At 44.6% G+C, this 21,042-nt stretch overlaps 1 protein-coding gene across 6 annotated transcripts in view; it reads left to right on the top strand.

Moving 5' to 3' along the window:
- Positions 1–21,042, top strand: part of LOC133393520 (uncharacterized) — a 233,526-nt gene that overhangs the window by 66,133 nt on the left and 146,351 nt on the right. For all 6 annotated transcript variants that reach the window (XM_061658756.1, XM_061658752.1, XM_061658753.1 and 3 more), the window contains one exon: positions 9,038–9,140. In XM_061658756.1, the coding sequence (XP_061514740.1) occupies positions 9,038–9,140 (103 nt within the window). The remainder of the gene's footprint in view (positions 1–9,037; positions 9,141–21,042) is intronic.

The following is a 21,042-nucleotide window of genomic DNA, read 5'->3' as shown; positions in this document are numbered from 1 at the left end:
TACGCTGTACGACAGTGAGGTCGCCGTACATCTCGTATAGCTCGTCATTATAGCGGCTCCTCCATTGTCCTTCCACACATACGGGGCCAAGTATCCTTCTGAGCATCTTCCTCTCGAACGCGGCTAAGAGGGTTTCGTCAGATTTGGACAGTGTCCATGTCTCAGAGGCGTATGTGAGCACTGGTACTATATAGGTACTATATAGTCCCAGCTTCGTCCGTCGCGACAGGTTCTTTGAGGTGAACTGATTTTTCAGGCTGTAAAATGGGCCGGTCTGCTGGTACAGTCATCAACTCGTACGACTTAACAACATGCCCATCATGGGTTCAAGCCCCGATTAGAACGTGCCTCCATACGTAGGACTGACTTTCCTGCTATGATAACAACAAGTCACTAAAAGCCAAGCTCACTTCACTAGTGGGTGCAGACAGGCCTTGACCGACAACGATTGTTGTGCCAAAGAAGAAGAAAGACCGGTTGGCAGCCAGCATCCTTGCGCGCAACTCAGCTTCCATGCTATTGTCGTTGCTGACCTTTGATCCCAGATAGGTGAATTGTGGGACGACTTCAAAAGTGCGTTCACCTATCTGCACGTCACGCCTACGTAGATTCTGATTATTTGTTGGCGGGCCCGCTGATGTTGCCACCATCAGTTTGGTCTTTGCCTCGTTTATCTGCAATCCGAGGCTCTCTGCCGCCTGCTCGATCCCTTGGTAGGCTTCTGCTACATAGGAGAGCCGCAGACCAATGATGTCTATATCATCAGCGTATGCCAGGATCTGGGTTGTCTTATAGAAGATGGTTCCCGTAGTCTCCACCCTCGAGTCACGGATGGCTCTCTCTAGCGCCAAGTTGAATAGGAGACAGGCAAGCCCGTCCCCCTGGCGCAGACCCTTGGTGGTAGCAAAAGGTCCTGAGAGTTTTCCATCCACCCTCACCTGGCATGTGACGTTGGTCATAGTCATTCTAACTAGCCTTATCAGTTTGGCCGGGATTCCAAAAGAGCTGTAGCATGCACATGCACATGCTATACTGTTTTCAATCAGTTCACACACATTTCTTATTACACTTAATAAACACAAAATTGTCAACACAACACAACACACAAAAAGACCAAATTCCAACCACTCAAGATATCAACACAACCCAAACCACATAAATAACCTTACGTCAGGAATTGTAAGTCAGCAGAAAAACCCTTATCCAAAAACACTTAGAAAACACACAAGCGACACACAACCCCGGAGGTGCGAAAAAACCTTACCCAGCACAAAACGCCTCAAGTGGGTAAAGCGTAAAAACACAGCATTGCATAATAGCAACCAACAGTTAATAAATAATGAAATAGGAGACACCGTACCTCGTGTGTACAAACAGAACCGTAAGCGTAGGAAACAAAACACCGCGTAAGCGTCAGAACCCAGAACTGACCTTACATAATAAGCACAACCATATGTAAACTCAAAACTTGACATTCAGCATAATTGACACAAAATAGAAAGTAAAGTAAAACCAAATCTAACTAAAAGGAAATGAATCGTATAAATAAAGATGTAAGATGAGACCGAGTGCTGCTCAGTTACACACAGTACGCACAGTGACACGGTTCAGTGGAGCCGTTTAAGTCTTATCGTAATTCGCACAAACAACACAAATATGTTAAATTAATTCATTGTGTCCACTCGTTACCTGGAGCCCTGATGGCTCCCAGTGATCATCCGAAACTAATGCTTTGTTTTTGACGAATTGACCTCACGAGTGATGTTTATCCTTCTGCACCGCTGCTCTAACAATTGCAACCTGTTCCGAATATTACAGAGCTCATAGCGTCGTACAGTTTTACCCTGGCTATGCTATCGTATGCGGCTTTGAAGTCTATGAAGAGATGGTATGTGTCGTTTTTGTATTCAGCCATCTTCTCCAAGATCTGCCGCATGGTGAAGATCTGATCAGTGGTTGATTTTCCGTTTCGGAATCCTCTTTGATAGTTTCCTACTATCTCTTCGACAAGGACAAGGCGATCCTGAAGGATCAGGGAGAATATTTTATAGGCGGTATTCAACACCGTAATACCCCTGTAGTTGTTGCAGTCCAACCTATCTCCCTTCTTGTATATGGGGTAGATGATGCCGAGATTCCAATCACAAGGCATCGATTCGCTATCCCACACCTCAGTAACAATTTGATGAATCTCGTTTTCTAGTCGTACACCTCCATTCTTGACCAGTTCGGCTGCAATTCCGTCGGTTCCGGGTGCCTTGTTATTTTTCAGCCGACGGATAGCCTTTCGTGTTTCTTCTATGCTAGGTGGCAGTAGCATGACATTATCTGCTAGTGGCGCTTCTAGCTGTTCGCTAAACTGGTCATTGAGTAATTCATCAAAGTACTGAGCCCACCGCGAGAGGACCTCTGGCTGGTTACTGACCAGATCTCCATCCTTGTTGCGACAGCAGGTTACCTTAGGTACAACGTTGTTTCGGTGACCTGCTATCGCTTGGTAAAACTTTCGTGTCGGTCCGTACGCCTCTCTGGTTTGCTCGAGTTCCCGCATGTTTTGCTCTTCCAAAGCATGCTTCTTGGAGCGGTGAACTCGTTTCTCTTCGCGTCTAAGCCGTGAATATTCCTCTGCGCATGCCCGCGTTCTATGCCGTTGCTGCATTGCTCGGTATGCAGTATTCTTACGTTCGGTCACTTGTCTGCATTCATCGTCGAACCAGCCAGATTTGGTGTTGCCACGACGTGGTGGGAGTATATTTCTTGCACAGTTTATTATTTTTGTTTTTAGAGCGTTCCACCTCTCGCTCGTAGTTTCGTATCTGTCTTCTGGTAGTAGAGACTCTTCTAAAGCGGTTTTGAATTCCTGTTGGACAACAATGTCCCTTAGAGAGTCCGTGTTGAGCCGAGCCTGCGTGTTTTCTCCGCCCCCGTTGGCGCGGGGGCGGGCGATTCTACAACGTATCACTAAGCCAACCAAGTAGTGATCGGAATCGATATTGGCTCCTCGATATGTTCTGACATTTAACAGACTCGACTGTCGTCGGCGGCTTATTAACACGTGGTCGATCTGGTTGAAGGATTCTCCACCCGGGTGCGCCCACGTAATCTTGTGGATTTTTTTGCGCGCAAATTTGGTACTTCCTACAACCAGATTGTTCGCTGCGGCGAACTGGACCAATCTACTACCATTATCATTACTGTGCTCATGCAGACTGTGACAGCCAGTGTATTGGCGATACATTGGCTCCCTACCGACTTTTGCGTTGAAGTCCCCCAGGATGATTATGAGGTCATGCCTGGGGCACGCATCTACAATTCTAGCGAGGCGGCCGTAAAAAAGGTCCTTCTCCTCTTCCTCTTTATCTTCGGTAGGGGCGTGAACGTTTATGAGGCTTATATTAAAGAATTTGCCTCGCATGCGCAGGGTGCATAGCCTATCGTTTATAGCCTTGAAATCCATGATTGCGGGTTTCAACCGGGGACCTACGGCGAAACCCGTTCCGAGCACGCGGTGGCGGTCGTGGCAGCTGTAATATATGTCGTAGCAATGCTTACCACGCCTGTTGTGCACACCGTTCCCTAGCCACCGAATCTCTTGCAAAGCTACGAGGTCCATGCTCAGTGTGGCTAGGGCATCATCAAGTTTTTTCAAGGCTCCAGCTTCGCTTAGAGTGCGTACGTTCCATGAGCCCATTTTCAGAGTAGTCCGGGGGCATTGCGTATGGTCGGTATCGGGATGTCCGTTTCGAAAATTTCTGTGGCTTTCCGTAGTCGTTGATTCATGGGACTGAGTGACTGGCCCCGCGCCCACGTGACCGTTTTGTTTAGCGTCGGGTTGCCCCCCCGACGTTCAGGCACCCAGTTTCCCGGGATACCCACCCCCCTCCTGGTTCGCCATGTGCCACCATCCGCCCAAGGGGTTGGGTCAAGCCCGTGTACCCAAGTTTGGATATGTGGTGACACATGTTACCTCGCCGTGCAGAGTGACGTGTCGGAATAGGAGTTGGATGGGAGAGCCTGTATTATCCCTCAAGGGGCTTCGGATCCCATCCCAGCGATTATTATATCCTTGATTAACTTGACTCTGACTACTACAATTCTTTAACGGATGGTGGCGTTTGTAGAAACTGAAGTTGTTATTATTTCTATAACTATAGTTGTTGGGTGTTGTTTGAGTAGTTAATGATTGATTCAAATTTGGAAAAAATTGGTAATTAAGCTGGTTGTTTCTTTGCGGGTATTCATGGTTTAGACTATAGCCATGTGTGTTAAATTGATAACTATTTTTATTGATTTCCTCGCATTCATTTTCCAATACTTTTTGAGTTGCATCTATTATCGTTAAGAAAGTACCAATCTTCAAGATCATTTTAGTTTCTTCATTTGAAATCTTTTGTTTTAGAGTTTCTATCCCTTGTTTGATTGCCATATCGTTTGCAATTTTTTCTGGGAATTCTAATTCTAGGTAAATTAAATTGAGTTTTTCTGTAAGCATTGCAACTTTCTGGCTAATTGTTTGTGTATCCTTTGATGTAATGGATTTCAATTCCACTATAATCCTGTCGGGTGTTAGTTTTTCTTTACATCTTCTTTTGATGTCGTTTATAAGCTCTGTAAAAGATGTAATATTGCTAGGTAGCCCTATTCTTGCTTTACCAATCAGTCTGGTTCGTAGGAATTTTATAAGCATCGCTTCATGGTTTGGATTTAGTTCAAACAAAAACTTTGATGCGTCTTCAAATGTGTCAAAAGTATCAGAAGAACCATCGTACATTGGTACAAGACCTATGGCTGTTTCAAGATCAAATTTAGCCATTTTTGTTATTTTTGTTAGTTTTAGTTCATTTAAATGATTTAAAATCTTAAATTGATCGATATTTTACTTTAAGATAATTTTTTTTGCTGTTAATTTCTAACATGGTCTTAAATTTTTTTTTTTCATTCATATGTTATTGCTTTTTGTACTGGATTTATACGCCAAATATAGTTTTCTGTAGGGGTTATTAAACCTTCTTCTCAATCTAGTGGTCTAGTAGTTCTTCTTATGTAAGATAAAATCGGTATTGAAAATAGATTTGTTTGATACTTCTTGAATTGTCAGCAAGTAATCTTTAAATATGTTATCATTGATAGTTTTAGTTTGATTCTTTTGTGTTTCTTTGCTATTAGTCATATCTTATGCATCGCAAGCTCTAATGCTTGGCTTATCTTCGTATTTACGTTAAAATTTGATTTTGTCATTTTTGCGTCTTTGTTGTGGATTAATTTGTTATCCTATTTGTATCTGTCATGCAAGGGGAATATATTCTTAAACTGTTTTTTCTGCTGCTTTTGCAAATTTATGCAGCCTCATCAGTAAAATTTTGAATTTACGGTACCTTATTTAAATACATAACATGTATTTAATGTTGCTGCTGCTGATGATGATGCTACGCTGCATTTTTACCGGTGCAAGGTGTTAAATCGGTGCTAGGTACATACTAGATGTTAGATGTGAAGTTCTGCGATGTCATCAGTCGTCACTCGATGTCTTGTCGGGGATGACACTTGTCCATTCTCGTCTGCCAATCCATATTGGGCAGTAGGCTCGGTTTGTCTTTTCGTCTTCCACGGTGAGAACGGTTGTTCCATTCAATCACGCTGACCACAGCTTGTTTTGCACTGCACTTTTATTATTCCATATCACTTGCTCCAAGAATCGTATCGATTGCTTTACTGTACTGTGCTGAACTTGGGTAACAACAACCCTTTTTAACAAAGTGTGCTTTTTTCTATAGTTTACCCATTTCAAGGTTACTCTACTAGGTACACCGATCGCATGAGCGTTAATACGTTTTACACATTTAGGTAGGTTCTCACAACACTGTGTACGGTTAATGTTTGTTCATCAATTAAACATTCATTTCGCACTTACACTGCACTAAATGTTTTTATTTTTCATTCTGCACTGTACGGGACTTGCTTGTAGCTGTTCTTTCATCGTTATTGTTTTTGTTTATATATGGGTTACTTGCGGCAGCTGCGTTGATGAATGTTCCGTAATAAAAAAATGCACATTTGACACTTTTTTTTTCACTTTCCGTCGAATGCCGGTTATGGTCACAATACTTTTGGTTCGTCACACGACACTTACGCTTTACGTTACCGTTGTACGTATCACATTTTACTTGAAATAATTTGCTTAAACTTCTGCCTGTCGATTGCAGATTGAGGTCACGGTCGCCATGTAATGTGTTCGGACGATAACTACGGTCGCCATGTAATGCGATGATCGTACAACTGTACTTCGAGTACCGTCGCGGTAGGTCAGTTTTTACTGACATGAGCCGAGGTGGATTAAAACTTCGAAGCGGACGTTCGACACTTGATCGTCCAGGCGATCATAGAAACCTTTAGGAGGTTTCCCTTACTGGAAACGTTGGAGTTTAGAGGCCTTACCTTAGGTAGGGGGACATAACTAAACTCTTTAAATGAGAAGTCGATAGATGTAGGATGGGCATAGTCCTATCCTGACAGTCCGAACGAATCTGACCTGCCATGATCGGAGTTGGTTTTATTTATACTCAAAAGAAGTTAAGGGTTTCTCACATTTGGTTCCGGGTTGTATGTTGGAAAGTTATTGTTTTCACTCAGCTAGTTACGTTTGTCTTTTGTTGACAAGAACGATGGTTCTTGTCACTAAGTTCCTGTTTTGGGTTTAATGCATATACTGTTCCTGCTTTGGGTTACATGCTGTTCCTGCTTATGTTGTGCGTTTCGGTTGTTTTTGATAAGTGTGTCACATCTGTTATTTGTTTGAATGGACGGCCTGAACTCTTCCGGTTGCGGTGCTATGGTATGATCTGATTTACTGAATGTGTTATAATGAATGTGTTACAATGGTGTGGTTTGGCTTTCCAAAGTGTGTTACAATGTGTTTATAGCTGATAGTGTGTATTACAATATGTTCTGTATAGCAGATATGCTACAATAGCATTTACTGATGATGTAACTCGGAATGCCATCGGGACCAGGAGCTGTAGAGGGTTTAAGGCTTTTGAGGCACTTTTCTACTATGCGTATATCAAACGTAGGAATGGTATAATCAATCATGTTTAGAGGTGTGTAAGATGTGGCCCTTGAGATCACCGTTTGATCTACAATTGGGGTGGAGAAGGCATCGGAAAATCGTTCAGCAAAAATGTTGCAAATATCTTCGGGTGACGTTCCCACGGAATCATTATATTTGATTGTGCTTGGAATTACGTTTGAGCGTCGTCTGCTGTCAATGAAGCGCCAAAATTTTCGGGGATGTCGGAGAAGGTACCTTTCGATTGAAGATATATATTGCTTATTTCGTGATCGGTTATACTGACGGTATGCATGTATCGCGTTGTTACGATTTTCCCTAGTGATATTACTTTTCATAAAATGGTGTCGACTAATGGCTTTGTTTTTGGCTCGTTTGAGGATGATAAGCCTGTTATTAGTCCATGCTGGAGAGCGTTTCTGGTGCATAATTGGTGTACAGGATTGTAGAGCATCTTTCATGAAAATCGTGAAGGCATGAACAGCGTCGTCAACAGATGGAAAGTTGGAGCAGTTAAAAGTAGAACCGAATAGAATTATTCTTTCTTCCGGTTCGACGATATTAGCCTTTGAATAATTTAATCGTTGCTGATGTGTGTTGCTAGGATGGGAGATAGACGCATGAGGATCATAGTGACGTATTGACCATTCGAGTGCAGGATGATAATTGTCGAGCTTGAGCAGGGCCGGTTCGGATTTAGACACGGCAGAACAGATCTCAGCGGCGTTGGAGTTAGCAAAAATTAGATCGAGTTGTCGGTCCATGGAATTTCTAACGTTGCTTAATTCATAAAGGCCGTTTGCTGCCATACCATCGATGAAAATATGATTATTTCGAGACTTAGATGACGGTTTATAGTGCATGAAAGTGGAGCGCAATGGTACATCCTCGACATCGGCTGGATTGAGTTTGGACCACGTAATGTCCCATTTGTTAAAATCTCCAGCGACAAGCAGGAGATCGTTATCTCTCATGCGTGATGAAATTTCGCGTATACTTTCTAGATGTTTGTTAACAATTATGTCGTTATATGCGTTGTACGGTGGAATATACATGGCACCGATATAAACAAAAATATTGCCCAATCGAATTTTGACCCAAAACTGTTCCATAGTTCGATCCGTCGGTGTAATTTCACAAGATGAAAGAGAGCGAGAGCAGGCTATTAGAACACCACCACCGATAGAGAAAGTGCTGTTGGTAGTGGTTCTATAGCATCGGTAAATAGAATAGCGATCGTCGTTGAATAACTCATTGTTTATGTTATTGTTCAACCAGGTTTCAGTTAATATTACGATTTTGTATTCAGTTTCGGAAAGTACTAGTCTTAGATCATTCAGTTTTTTACGCAAGCCTCGAACATTTTGGTAGTACATCGGTAGGTATGTTATTGTTGTGTTGTTGATATTCAATTGTTATTCATCTGACGGACCGGCTTCCGCAGAATCATCAGTCCGTTTAGTGTTAACTCGTCGCGGTCTTTTTTTAGGAGCGGCTAAGCATTCTGGAGGAGATCTGGTAGGTGTAGTGGTGACAAGCATTCGCTCGTTGAGATCCTGCAGTGGTTCAGTTGTAAACAAACCTGCATCTGTAGTGGTCATAGCAGGAGAGGAAATCGGACCAGGCGTGTGTGAGTTGATGTATCGAGTTAGTATCGATGACGGCGCGTGTGTTGGGATTATTATTGTTGATTATCTAATTTCAAATATCAAGTGAATTTCCTTTATGTCGCATTTTTAAAACCATGTTAAAAACTATAAAATTGTAATAATCAGTTGAAATTAGATTGAATAGCTTATTCAGTTATGTATAGAAGTTGATATATATTCATACATAAAAACATTATATAAAAAAACATACATTAAAATTGTATTTAAACAGAGGATTGTTATCTCAATTTCAGTCTTTAATTTTGATTGTTATAATCACAGATTTTACTTAATTTCTTATGTTTTTTTTTCCTAAAAACAGGTACGGACCTCACTTTGAAACTGATAATGTCACGAATATCACAGTGCAGAACGGTGATACACTTTTTTTGAGTTGTAGGATCAGCCTCCTGCAAGACAAAACGGTAAGTCTTTACAGAGATTTTCAAGTAAATAAATAAATTTTGCTATTAGTATCAACCAGTGTGTAGGGGATTCTCGATACAAGTGTGTAGGGGATTTCCGTTCGGCTTCTGGACTTTGACTAACTTTATTTCCTATCATTCTTTACATGTATTCGCTTATTCGGGCACGATTAGTGTAGCGCCTGGGAACGATCGTGTAACATCGGGGTTTTGGCTATATGTACTAATTCAATACTTAACATACCGCCCCCCGTGGAAAGGTTACTTTCTACGGCTCTTCATGTAACAATTTTCCTATTCGTAGCTATTCTTCTTGTTGGATCGGTAATACACATATTTTTGATATACAGCGTCGATACTCTCCTTCTTTCGTCCGAACCTCTACTACACGTATGTTGCCATCATTGCCTTCAAAGATTCGTGTGACTCGTACCACAGCCCATTTCAACGGTGGCAAATTGTCTTCTTTAATCAGTACCATCGTTCCATTACTAATATTATTCCTTTGTCTTGTCCATTTAGTTCGGGGATGGAGTCCGGATAGGTAATCGGTCTTCCACTGTTTCCAGATACGACGGACAAACTCTTGAATTTTCTGGAAACGATCCAAACGATTGACTTCGATGCCTTCATATGATGGTTCAGCCGTAGACACCAAACTGCAATGGATTAAGAAGTGCCCCGGAGTGAAAACTTCCAAATCCTCCGGATCTGTGGATAGTTGTGTTAGTGGCCGTGAATTCAAACATGCCTCGATTTGAATCAACAACGTCTCAAGGTCTTCCTTCAGAAGTATGGTAGCACCAATTGTGCACTTTAGATGTCTTTTCAAACTCTTTATGGCCGCTTCCCATAATCCTCCAAAGTTTGGCGAGCGTGGTGGAATGAATTTGAATTCAATTCCTTCAGAAACGCATTGCGTTGTTATCGCTTCTTGTGCTTGTTGCGTTTTGAACAAATCGTATAGTTCCTTCAGTACTCGAGCTGCTCCACGAAAGTTTTTGGCGTTATCGCATTCTATCAGTGCTGGCTTACCTCTTCGAGCCACAAAACGTTTGAGCGCTGAAATGAATGCTTGTGTAGACAAATCAGCTACCAGTTCCACATGAACGGCCTTAGTCACCAGACATACGAAGACTACCACAAAACATTTCATCGGTGTTGCTCTTCGTGGTGATAGTCGATACCACAACGGTCCACATAAATCTACTTCGGTATTTAGAAAGGGAAAGGTAGGAATTACTCTTTCTGGAGGCATGTCACCCATTAATTGCTCCATACAAGTAGGTTTGCTGCGAAAGCATTTTACACAATTATGTACAACCCTTCGAGCAAGGTTGCGCGCACGCAGTGGGCAGAAACTTTCTCGAACTATTGATATTAGTAGTTGCGGAGCCGGATGCTTAAACTGGTGATGGTACGATTACATAATCATCGTGGTTAATGGGTGATTAGGATCCAAGATGATTGGATGTTTTCGAGTATTCGAAACGGGTGCATTTTGAAGCCTGCCGCCCACGCATAAAATATCGGCTACTAATATAGGGGCTAGCGCTTCTAGCTTGGACGATCCCTTAACTTGACCTTTCTTCACGTTCTTGATCTCTTCTGCAAAGGTTTCCGCTTGTGCCATCCGCACGAGTACATTACAGGCTTGCCTCAACTTTAAGAGCTGTAGGACTCCGCTTCGTCGTTGGTGTCGGTTTACCCTCTTGCTGTTATGACAGAACCGTAAAATGTACGCCACTAATCGCAATAAGGCTGTGTACGATGACCGAAGAGCGAATAAACGATTAGTTGCTTTGGATGTAAGTGTCATTGCTATAGCGCGTTCTTCTAGTTGTTCTGGTGTGAAGCTTACATCAGGGGCAGTGATACTTGATGCCCATTCGTTGCTATGCCTCAGCCATTTGGGTCCGTGCCACCAAAGTTCGCTGTGCAACAATTCACTGGGGGACATGCCTCTGGATATAATATCTGCCGGATTGTCTTTACCAGATACATGGAACCATTGTGTCCGATCCGTGATATGCTGGATCTCTGAAACCCTGTTCACTACAAATGGTTTCCATCGAGATGGATTGGCAGCTATCCAGTACAACACAATTGTAGAGTCCACCCAAAATACTCCCTTCGTTTCTTGCTTCAAGCTTGCTTTAACCTTCTGCCACAGATGGCACAGCAATAAGGCACCTGAAAGCTCTAGTATTGGAAGGGTTACTCTTTTTTGCCTTTTGCCATTTTCTATTGGTTCTACTCTTGATTTGGCATATAGCAGCTGTACTGTGATGGTACCATTCGCCGAAATCGTTCGCATATACAAGCAGGCACCCTTTCTGATGCATCGCTAAAGCCGTGAATCTCAATGATGTTTGCTGCATCTCCTATCACCCTTCGTGGGACCGCGATCCTATGAACGTCTTCTATGCCTTGTTTAAACTTCTTCCAATTTACGCGTAGTTCTTCCTCTAATGGTTCATCCCAGTCAACCTTTTTTTCCCACAGGACTTGTAAGAAGCATTTTGCCATTACGATCACTGGCCCGATCAACCCCAAAGGATCATACAAGCGCGCTGCGTCTGACACAACCGTCCGTTTAGTAATGTTATCCTCCTTATGTCACTTTGGGATTCTGAATGTAAGCACATCTTGCGCCGGATTCCATTTCAGACCCAAAGTTTTTATCGACTTATGGGGATCAATCAGCAGCTCCGAGCCCATTTCTCGAAGATCGGGTGGAAGGGAATTCAGTATCTCTACAGAATTTGATGCCCACTTCCTCAAATGAAATCCCGAAGAATGCAATAATTCTGACAGCTCATTGCAAACTAGCCTCCCTTGTTCTACCGTGTCCACTCCGCTAATTATATCATCCATATAGAAATCTGACTTCAAAATCTTTGAAGCTATGGGGTATGATAAATTTGACTCGTTTGCCAGTGCTTGAAGACATTTTGTCGCCAGGTACGGAGCTGACGATGTCCCGTACGTTACAGCCTTAAGCTGAAACTCTCGAATTCCGCCACCATTTTCATCTCCCCACAAGATACGTTGAAGTGGACGGTCTGCCTCTCTTATCCATATCTGCCCATACATCTTCTCGATGTCTGCGGTCAATGCGTATCTCGGGATGCGAAAACGCAGTACGATACTAATCAAATCGTCTTGAATCACAGGGCCAACTAACAAAGCATCGTTTAGTGAAACTCCAGACTCAGTTGCACAAGAGGCATCAAAAACAACCCTCAGTTTGGTCGTAAGGCTGTCCGGACGAATTATGCAATGGTGTGGCATGTAATACGTGGGTTCGTTTATGACTTTAGAGCTTGAACTAATCCCTTCCATGTGATTGTGTTCTAAATAATCATCTATAAATTCCTGATACTGTTGTTTCAACTCAGGGTTGGCGCTTAGACGACGATTCAGCGAATGGAGTCGACGTTTTGCTATTTCGTAAGAGTTTCCTATTCTCCTAATCCTTTCCACATCTTTCGGCAATGCTACTATGAATTTCCCATCGTTTCCCCGTTTTGTAGTGCTTTCAAATATCGCTTCGCATTTCGATTCTTCAGGCGAAAACATATTCCCTGACTGGCACGCTTCTATCTCCCAAAACTGCTTTATCCTCTCATCTAACGATTCATCGATGCACGCTACGTTAACCAGACTTCTTTGATTTAAACTTCTGCATATCATAGATTTTCCCGACACTACCCATCCAAATGAAGTCTCTTGCAGTAACAAATTATTTTCTCCCGATCGTAGCCTAACTAATCCGTTCAACAATATTTCATTATACACCTCCCTTCCGAGAAGCATATCGATTGCGCCAATCTCTGCATAGGTTGGGTCAGCTAGCTTAACGTTCGGTGGTAGTTCCCATTGTTGCTGATCAACCTTGACTGACGGAAGGTTCCACATGATCTCAGGTAGCACGTGCAACCTTAAAGGAAAGCAAAAATTAGTACATTGCGAATGAATCACCACATTTACCGAATGAGTTGATGTTTGGCTGCCTCTGCCCGCTGCTCCAATCGCGTGATGATCTCGTAGCCTTTGTGCTCGTAAACCTTGCACTAAACGTTCGGTGATGAGATTCACTTGCGCTCCTCCATCCAGTAATGCACGTGCGATCATTTTGTTGCCATTTGATGCGACGACAGTTAGCAGGACAGTTGGCAACAATATAGATGTTGTAGGCACCGGTTGGTTCGCGGTCGGGGTCAGCATCACCGTATTGTTCGGTTCGATGAACGATGTCGCTCTCGTTGATGTTGTCACCGTACTCTCAGGAACACTCGCAGCAACCGTAGACGATGATTCAATTGGCGTCCGATGTAACATAGTGTGATGCTTCAGCTTACACACACGACACGTGCTAGAGGTGCATTCTCGTACGCGATGGTCTGGTGCCAAGCAATTTATGCAAAGTCCTTTCTCTTTCACTTTGTCGTACCGTTGATTGACAGGCAGGTTTCGAAAGGTGCCACACTTTAAGGCGGAATGGTTCTCTCGGTTGCAGAATGTACATTTCTTTTCTATAACGTTTACGGTTGCACACGCTTGCTTCCATTTTTGTTGACCGTGGTTAGTGTGTGCGTGAGGGGCAGTGTCCTTTGCACTGGGCAAAACTTGTAGGACCATATCGTGCTGTCGCAGGAAATTCACCAATTCCTCATAATCTGCTACTTTACTACTTCGATGATGAGTTTCCCATTCCTTTCGAGTGTTACAATCCAATTTGTCGCATAACATGTGCGCCAAAAGCACATTCCAACCATTCTTACAGACACCAACCTTCTCCACCATTTTGATCGTTCGCTCGAAACCGTCTAACAAAATGGTGAGGGACTCATAACTTTCACGTTTTGCGGGAGAAATGGCGAAAAGATCATCCAGATAGCGCCGCACTAACACTTTTTTATTTTCGTAGCGGGTTTTCAGCAACTCCCATGCAACGCTATAATTTACTCCTGTCGTTTCTACTGCGACGATCACTTGTGCGCTTCTTTGGAAACCACTCGTTGTAGATAAATTAATTTATCTGCATCCGATAATCCAGGATGCCCATCAATCATGCTACTAAATGCATCACGAAACGTTGGCCACGATTCTAGCGCACCATCGACATTAGGTAACGAAATTTCCAGTAAACACACTTTCGATTTGGGGTTCGACTCTCTTGGATCCTGCGCATCCGTATTAGGCACCGCATACTCCTGCGCTTTCGTGTTAGACACACACATCTCTGCTTCACGCCGCTTCAGCAGTACCGTTAGCTCGAAGCGACGTTGCTCGAACTCATCATACCGCTTCTCTTCTTCCTCCCACTGCACTTCCTCGCCCGTCTCCAGCAACGAAGCTTGCCTTCTCTCGAAGGCGGCCGCAATTGTCGTTAACTGCTCCGTACACGCTTGCAGGTATGACAAATCAGGAACTGCAGCTTCCACTGCTTTCACGAGGGAATCCATCCTACGCATTAAATGCGCTTGAAAACGTCCGACTACACTTGCCATCGATGTCATTTCCTTTGGACTTGACTATGCTTGCACATCCACAAAAGTAGATATTTCTGGATTCGACATTTCGTCACTTTCACTACTCCAACTAAACAATTACTTAAAACGGTAAAAGTTATCAGCAATACTTTATAATTCGGTTCGAAGGACCAAATTTTATGTAGGGGATTCTCGATACAACTTTTCCGTTCGGCTTCTGGACTTTGACTAACTTTATTTCCTATCATTCTTTACACGTATTCGCTTATTCGGGCACGATTAGTGTAGCGCCTAGGAACGATCGTGTAACATCGGGTTTTTGGCTATCTGTACTAATTCAATACTTCCCAAGTGACATTTGCTCGAAATTGTTTTCCCATATCTGCTCGATTAGTACTCGATACGTCTGAAATTGTGGATTTGTGTCTGATCAAGTGTGTTGAAAGCGCTAAAATTTGGTGAGTTCGTAAATTAGACTTGCTTCTATCGATTGACGATGCCGTCGAGCTCATTTTACACACATAGCTTCGATTTTTGATGAAAAACAAAAGCTAATTTTGTGTGACGTTATTTTATAAAAAATCAATATTATTTAAGTATAAAATGGCTACCTGACCAATTATAACGATAGAAAACATCATTTTCAAGCGAATCTAGAAGAAAACAACGAAAAAGCCACATCACAGTTGATTTTAAAGGCCTTTTTCTAAATTCCCTTAAACTGGTGCAGTTTAAGGGAAGTTTAACCCGCTGCGCAAAGCGACGGAAGAAATCAAGGCGTTCTGAGAATTTTATCATGCCCTCTTTTTCTCTCCAACGGCAAATTTGTCGAGCAGCTCGTCGAGCTGCCCGTCCCTGGCTCCGCCTCATTCCCCTCGCCTGAGCGCGCTGCCGAAGGTTTGAATGTGTTGGTGCGTCAGACGGCCAATCGCTGTCAGCCATCGTCCGTGCTCTTTCCCTCCCTAGCGCTATCTCATTCTCGCGTGTGGTCAATGCTCGCGAGCTGTTGTGGCGAATAAAAATGCCGTTAACAAACATTGCGGCGATGAAGTTGCATTTTCACAAATCAAACCAAAAAAGCGCAATGAGTTTAATCGATGCAATGTAAAAATGATTACGGAATCGCTAGCACACGATGGAGGGTTTGCTGTGCAACGCGCAGAACCCTAATTCGCTCTAACACGTTTCTAACACTAAGCTTTTGCTTTCGTCTGTTGTGGATTACATAGATATGCTAAGCATCCTGCGCATGATTGTGAGTGTGCGTGTGTATGCAAAACTGTCGCGAAATGTAATTTCTTCCGGAATGTTATGATCCATCGGTCAAAGAAAGGAAAGTGTTCATGAAAGGCGGAAAGACGAATTGAGGCCCCTGAGGAGGGGGTACTGACACACAGCTGTTGGAAGATTGAACGGTATACTTAAATTGCCGGCGGATGGGGGGGGGGGGGTGGCCATGGGACCCCTACGATCATCGGTCACAGGCCCTAAAATTGTTGTCGCCATGGGGGGAGGGGAGGTGCAAATGGTTCTCCAGCGAACGGGCCCCAACGACCATCTTTCCGGGGGGCCCTTATCGCTAATACTCTGTCCAATTGTAGGCATACGGCATACTACAGACTAGAGATCTTCGGTGACCGCCTAGTCCGCCTACCGTTAGATCCACCGCTGGTTCATGACGGTGTTTTTTATCGTGGAGGTGCATAATTCCCCCTGCCTGCAGCGTATGCATCAAGCAGGAGACAGTGTGGCAGTATGCAAATTGCACGCTGGATAGGAACAGGCCCGCGACACCGCCATCATTCCGCACATCTGTATGCCCGTCCTGGGTTCTAATCGCGTATGAACCGTCTGCCGTAGCAAGGGGTTAGTCGCCGGCTCCGGCTACGTGGTACTCAAGTCCTGAAAAGACCGGCATGATCGCGTTGGCTATTACGCCAATAATAATAATAAAAATAATAATAAAAAGAACTTAGCAAAGCAGTCCACACCCGGGTAAGAGTTTGTCTTGACTTTGTTGCTGCCGGGCTACCGCTGTGACGCGACAAATGCACGGAATGCACTCGATCAAAACATGAACCTACCGATCCAAACCCATTCCAAGGCATTGCCGGTCAATCGGCGTCATGATAACTACTCCAATCCAACAAGCCACCAGATTCTGGACGGACAGGTGCAGCACCATACGCGCACCGTAATAAACAAATCCAGAATCCTCTTTTGTATGGATCCAAATCAAAATGTTGTTTCCACTTGCACCCGCTAGCTGAATTAGAAACAAATGTGCAACAAATCACACGCACGTTTGCTTAAATCATGTGTTTTTTTAATACCCTCAGCGGATGAAAATGTACGCATCAGAATCAAATAGTTTTCGGGTTTCCAAACGCACGCACACACACAAAAACACAAACACGCGCACGCAAACTCTCTCTCACACACACAGACACACACAGACACACACACACACACACACACACACACACACACACACACACACACACACACACACACACACACACACACACACACACACACACACACACACACACACACACACACAAACAAGCGCGCGCACACACATGCATGAATGCGCGCACGCCAGCACGCACGCACGCAGACACACACACACGCACGTACGCGCGCCCGCGAGCATGAAAGCGCGCACGCCAGCACGCACCCACGAAAGCGCGCTCGCGAGCACGCACCCCCGAAGTCGCGCAAGCACGCACTCCCCACCCCCACTAGACCACCCGCCCCTCTCCACGCATGATCGATTACGGCTACCTTATCGGTAGAACGGTTGGTTCAGCTTTCTTGTAGCGACATGATAGAGTGAACGGCCTCTTTCCCCACGCTGTGTGTGTGTGTGTGTGTGTGTGACGAGACCCAAAAACTCGAGACAGATTTCGGCACATTAAAAACAAAAATTTATAGCCACTATACATTGTGCTACATGATGCTTAGAAGGTCGTTGAAGCATCAAACATGTTCAAATTAAAAAATATTAGATTAGTGTTAGACGTTCTCCTACGCTTGTTTTAAATAGGCTTCTTTACCCTCAACTGGCAGGGGCATCGAATGGTCTCATCAGCAGCGGCACGAAATAAAATAAACCATCAATACACCGATAACACTTTGAATCCCAATCCAGCTTCTCCCACAGCGTCTCAAGGTCACACACAAATTAATAAATGCTAACACCCACCAATAACAATACACAACCGCAATGCACATATGAGTATCAACGCATACACCGCAACAGCCAATCAGCTGGCGGCGGAAGGCACGGGCAGAAGCGCAAGTAAGGCAGGGGCAGGGTGAGGGAGGGAGAAGAAGCGGACGAGAAAATGGGCGCCAATATTTTTAAATTTTTTGACCGTTTTTTTTTTGCTCCGCCGCCATAAATAGTTCGTCCATTTCGCCTGCAGATGTCGCTAAACTTGCTCGACCCAGCGCAGGAATCGCTGAAGTCCAGCGCGGGGATCGGGCCAAAATCTGCGCTGGCCAGCGCAGATTTTGGTGCATTTTCTGCGCTGGAAACTGCTCGAATTTGCGCAGCGGGAGGGTTGCGAGTACCCGCTGCGCAAATTTGAGCAAATTTGACCCGCTTCTTCTCCCTCCCTCACCATGCCTTGCCTTACTTGCGCTTCTGCCCGTGCCTTCTTCCGCCGCCCGCTGATTGGCTGTTGTGGTGTATGCGTTGATACTCATATGTGCATTGTGGTTGTGTATTGTTATTGGTGGGTGTTAGCATTTATTAATTTGTGTGTGACCTTGAGACGCTGTGGGAGAAGCTGGATTGGGATTCAAAGTGTTATCGGTGTATTGATGGTTTATTTTATTTCGTGCCGCTGCTGATGAGACCATTCGATGCCCCTGCCAGTTGATGGTGAAGAACCCTATTTAAAACAAGCGTAGGAGAACGTCCAACACTAATCTAATATTTTTTAATTTGAACATGTTTGATGCTTCAACGACCTTCTAAGCATCATGTAGCACAGTGTATAGTGGCAATGAAATTTTTTTTTTAATGTGCTGAAATCTGTCTCGAGTTTTTGGGTCTCGTCACACACACACACACAGCGCGGGGAAAGTGACCATTCACTGTATCATGCCGCGATCCCCCACCCCGCCCGGCGCTAAGGATGAGGATGCTACAAGAAAGCTGAACCAACCGTTCTACCGATAAGGTAGCCGTAATCGATCATGCGTTGAGGGAGGGGGGGTGGTCTAGTGGGGGGGGGGGGGGCAGTAGGTGCTTGCGCGACTTCGGGGGTGCGTGCTCGCGAGCGCGCTTTCGTGGGTGCGTGCTGGCGTGCGCGCTTTCATGCTCGTGGGCGCGCGTACGTGCGTGTGTGTGTGTGCGTGCGTGCGTGCTGGCGTGCGCGCGCGCGTGTGTGTGTGTGTGTGTGTGTGTGAGTGTGTGAGTGAGTTAGCGCGTGCGTGTTTGTGTGTGAGTTTGCGCGCGCGTGTTTGTGTGTTTGTGTGTGTGCGTGCGTTTGGAAACCCCAAAACTATTTGATTCTGATGCGTACATTTTCATCCGCTGCGGCTACAAAGTCCATGCATTTTCGATCTCGCTACCTGAGAGACAACACAACCATTGGCATTGGCATCTTTGCGATCGGCTCTGCTGTTGGGGGTATTAAAAAGACACACGATCAAAGCAAACGTGCGTGTGATATGTTGCACATTAATTTCTAATTCAGCTAGCGGACGCAAGTGGACACAACATTTTGAATTGAATCCATACAAAAGAGGATTCTGGATTTGTTTATTACGGTGCGCGTATGGTGCTGCACCTGTCCGTCCAGAATCTGATGGCTTGTTGGTTTGGGGTAGCTATCATGACGCCGATTGACCGGCAATACCTTGGAATGGGTTCGGATCGGTAGGTTCATGTTTTGGTCAAGTGCATTCCGTGCATTTGTCGCGCCACAGCGGTAGACCCGGCAGCAACAAAGTCAAGACAAACTCTTACCCAAGTGTGGACTTCTATGCTAAGTTCTTTTTATTATTATTATTATTATTATTATTGGCGTAATAGCCAACGCGATCATGCCGGCCGTTTTAGGACTTGAGTACCACGTAGCCTGAGTAGGTGACTAGTCCCTTGCTACGGCGGACGGTTCATACGCGATTAGAACCCACGACGGGCATGCAGATGTGCGGAATGATGGCGGTGCCGCGGGCCCGCTCCTATCCAGTGTGCAACTTGCATACTGCCACACTGTCTCCTGCCCGATGCATACGCTGAATGCAGGGGGAAGGATGCACTCTACAGTAAAAAAAACACCGTCAAGAACCAGCGGCGGATCTAACCGTAGCCGGACTAGGCGGTCGCCGAAGATCGCTAGTCTGTAGTATGCCGTATGTCTACAAGTGGACAGAGTATTAGCGACAAGGGCCCCCGGAAAGATGGTCGTTGGGGCACCATGGCTGGAGAACCATTTGCTCCCCCCCCACCCCCAACACCCCCAACAGAAGCTTAGGATAACAAATTTATGCTTAATGCTTAACATGTTTAGTTCGATGGCAGGCCCCAGGGACTGCCAGTGAACTGTCCAGGATGCCGCTATCATAATCAGCTTGCGTTCTTGATGCCGGTGGAAAGAAAAGTTGATGAAAATCAGCGCCGGGCTGAACGTGTAAATGCGATTAAGGTTCTGCGCGTTACACAGCAAACCCTCCAGCGTGAGCTAGCGATTCCGTAGTCATTTTTACATTGCAGCGATTGAACTCATTGCGCTTTTTTTGGTTTGATATGTGAAAATGCAACTTCATCGCCGCAATGTTTGTTAACGGCATTTTTGGCGCCACAGCAACTCATGAGCATTGACCACACGCGAGAAAGAGATAGCGCTATGGTGGGAAAAAGCACGGACGACGGCTGACAGCGATTGGCCGTCTGACGCACCAACACATCCAAACCTTCGGCAGCGTGCACAGGCGAGGGGTATGAGGCGGAGCCAGGGACGGGCAGCTCGACGAGCTGCTCGACAAATTTGCCGTTGGAGAGAAAAAGAGGGCATGATAAAATTCTCAGAACGCCTTGATTTCTTCCGTCGCTTTGCGCAGCGGGTAGTATCGTCTGCTCGAAATATTAATGTGTTTTAAATAAGCTTAATTTTTAATAAATAATTTTCTTAAGAGGTGTATTGGTTGAAAAGATCACTGTTTCTATTTTGGTGTTTTTTTTTTCACAATAAAATGTCAAAATTCAGGTATTTAGTATACTAAAAATTGCACTGTTAGGCCGGTGGCAACGCTTTTTCGCATGCGATTTTACCGGACGGAGTCTTGGCGCTTGCAACACACTTGATCACACACAAATTCACAATTTTAAGCGTATCGAGTACTAATTGAGCAGATATGGGAAAACAATTTCGAGCAAATGTCAC

Source organism: Anopheles gambiae, chromosome 3 (genome assembly GCF_943734735.2).
Source record: "Anopheles gambiae chromosome 3, idAnoGambNW_F1_1, whole genome shotgun sequence".
Classification (NCBI taxonomy): Eukaryota; Metazoa; Arthropoda; class Insecta; order Diptera; family Culicidae; genus Anopheles; species Anopheles gambiae.
Note: the sequence above shows the minus strand (reverse complement) of the source record. Positions and strands in the feature narration are given on the sequence as shown.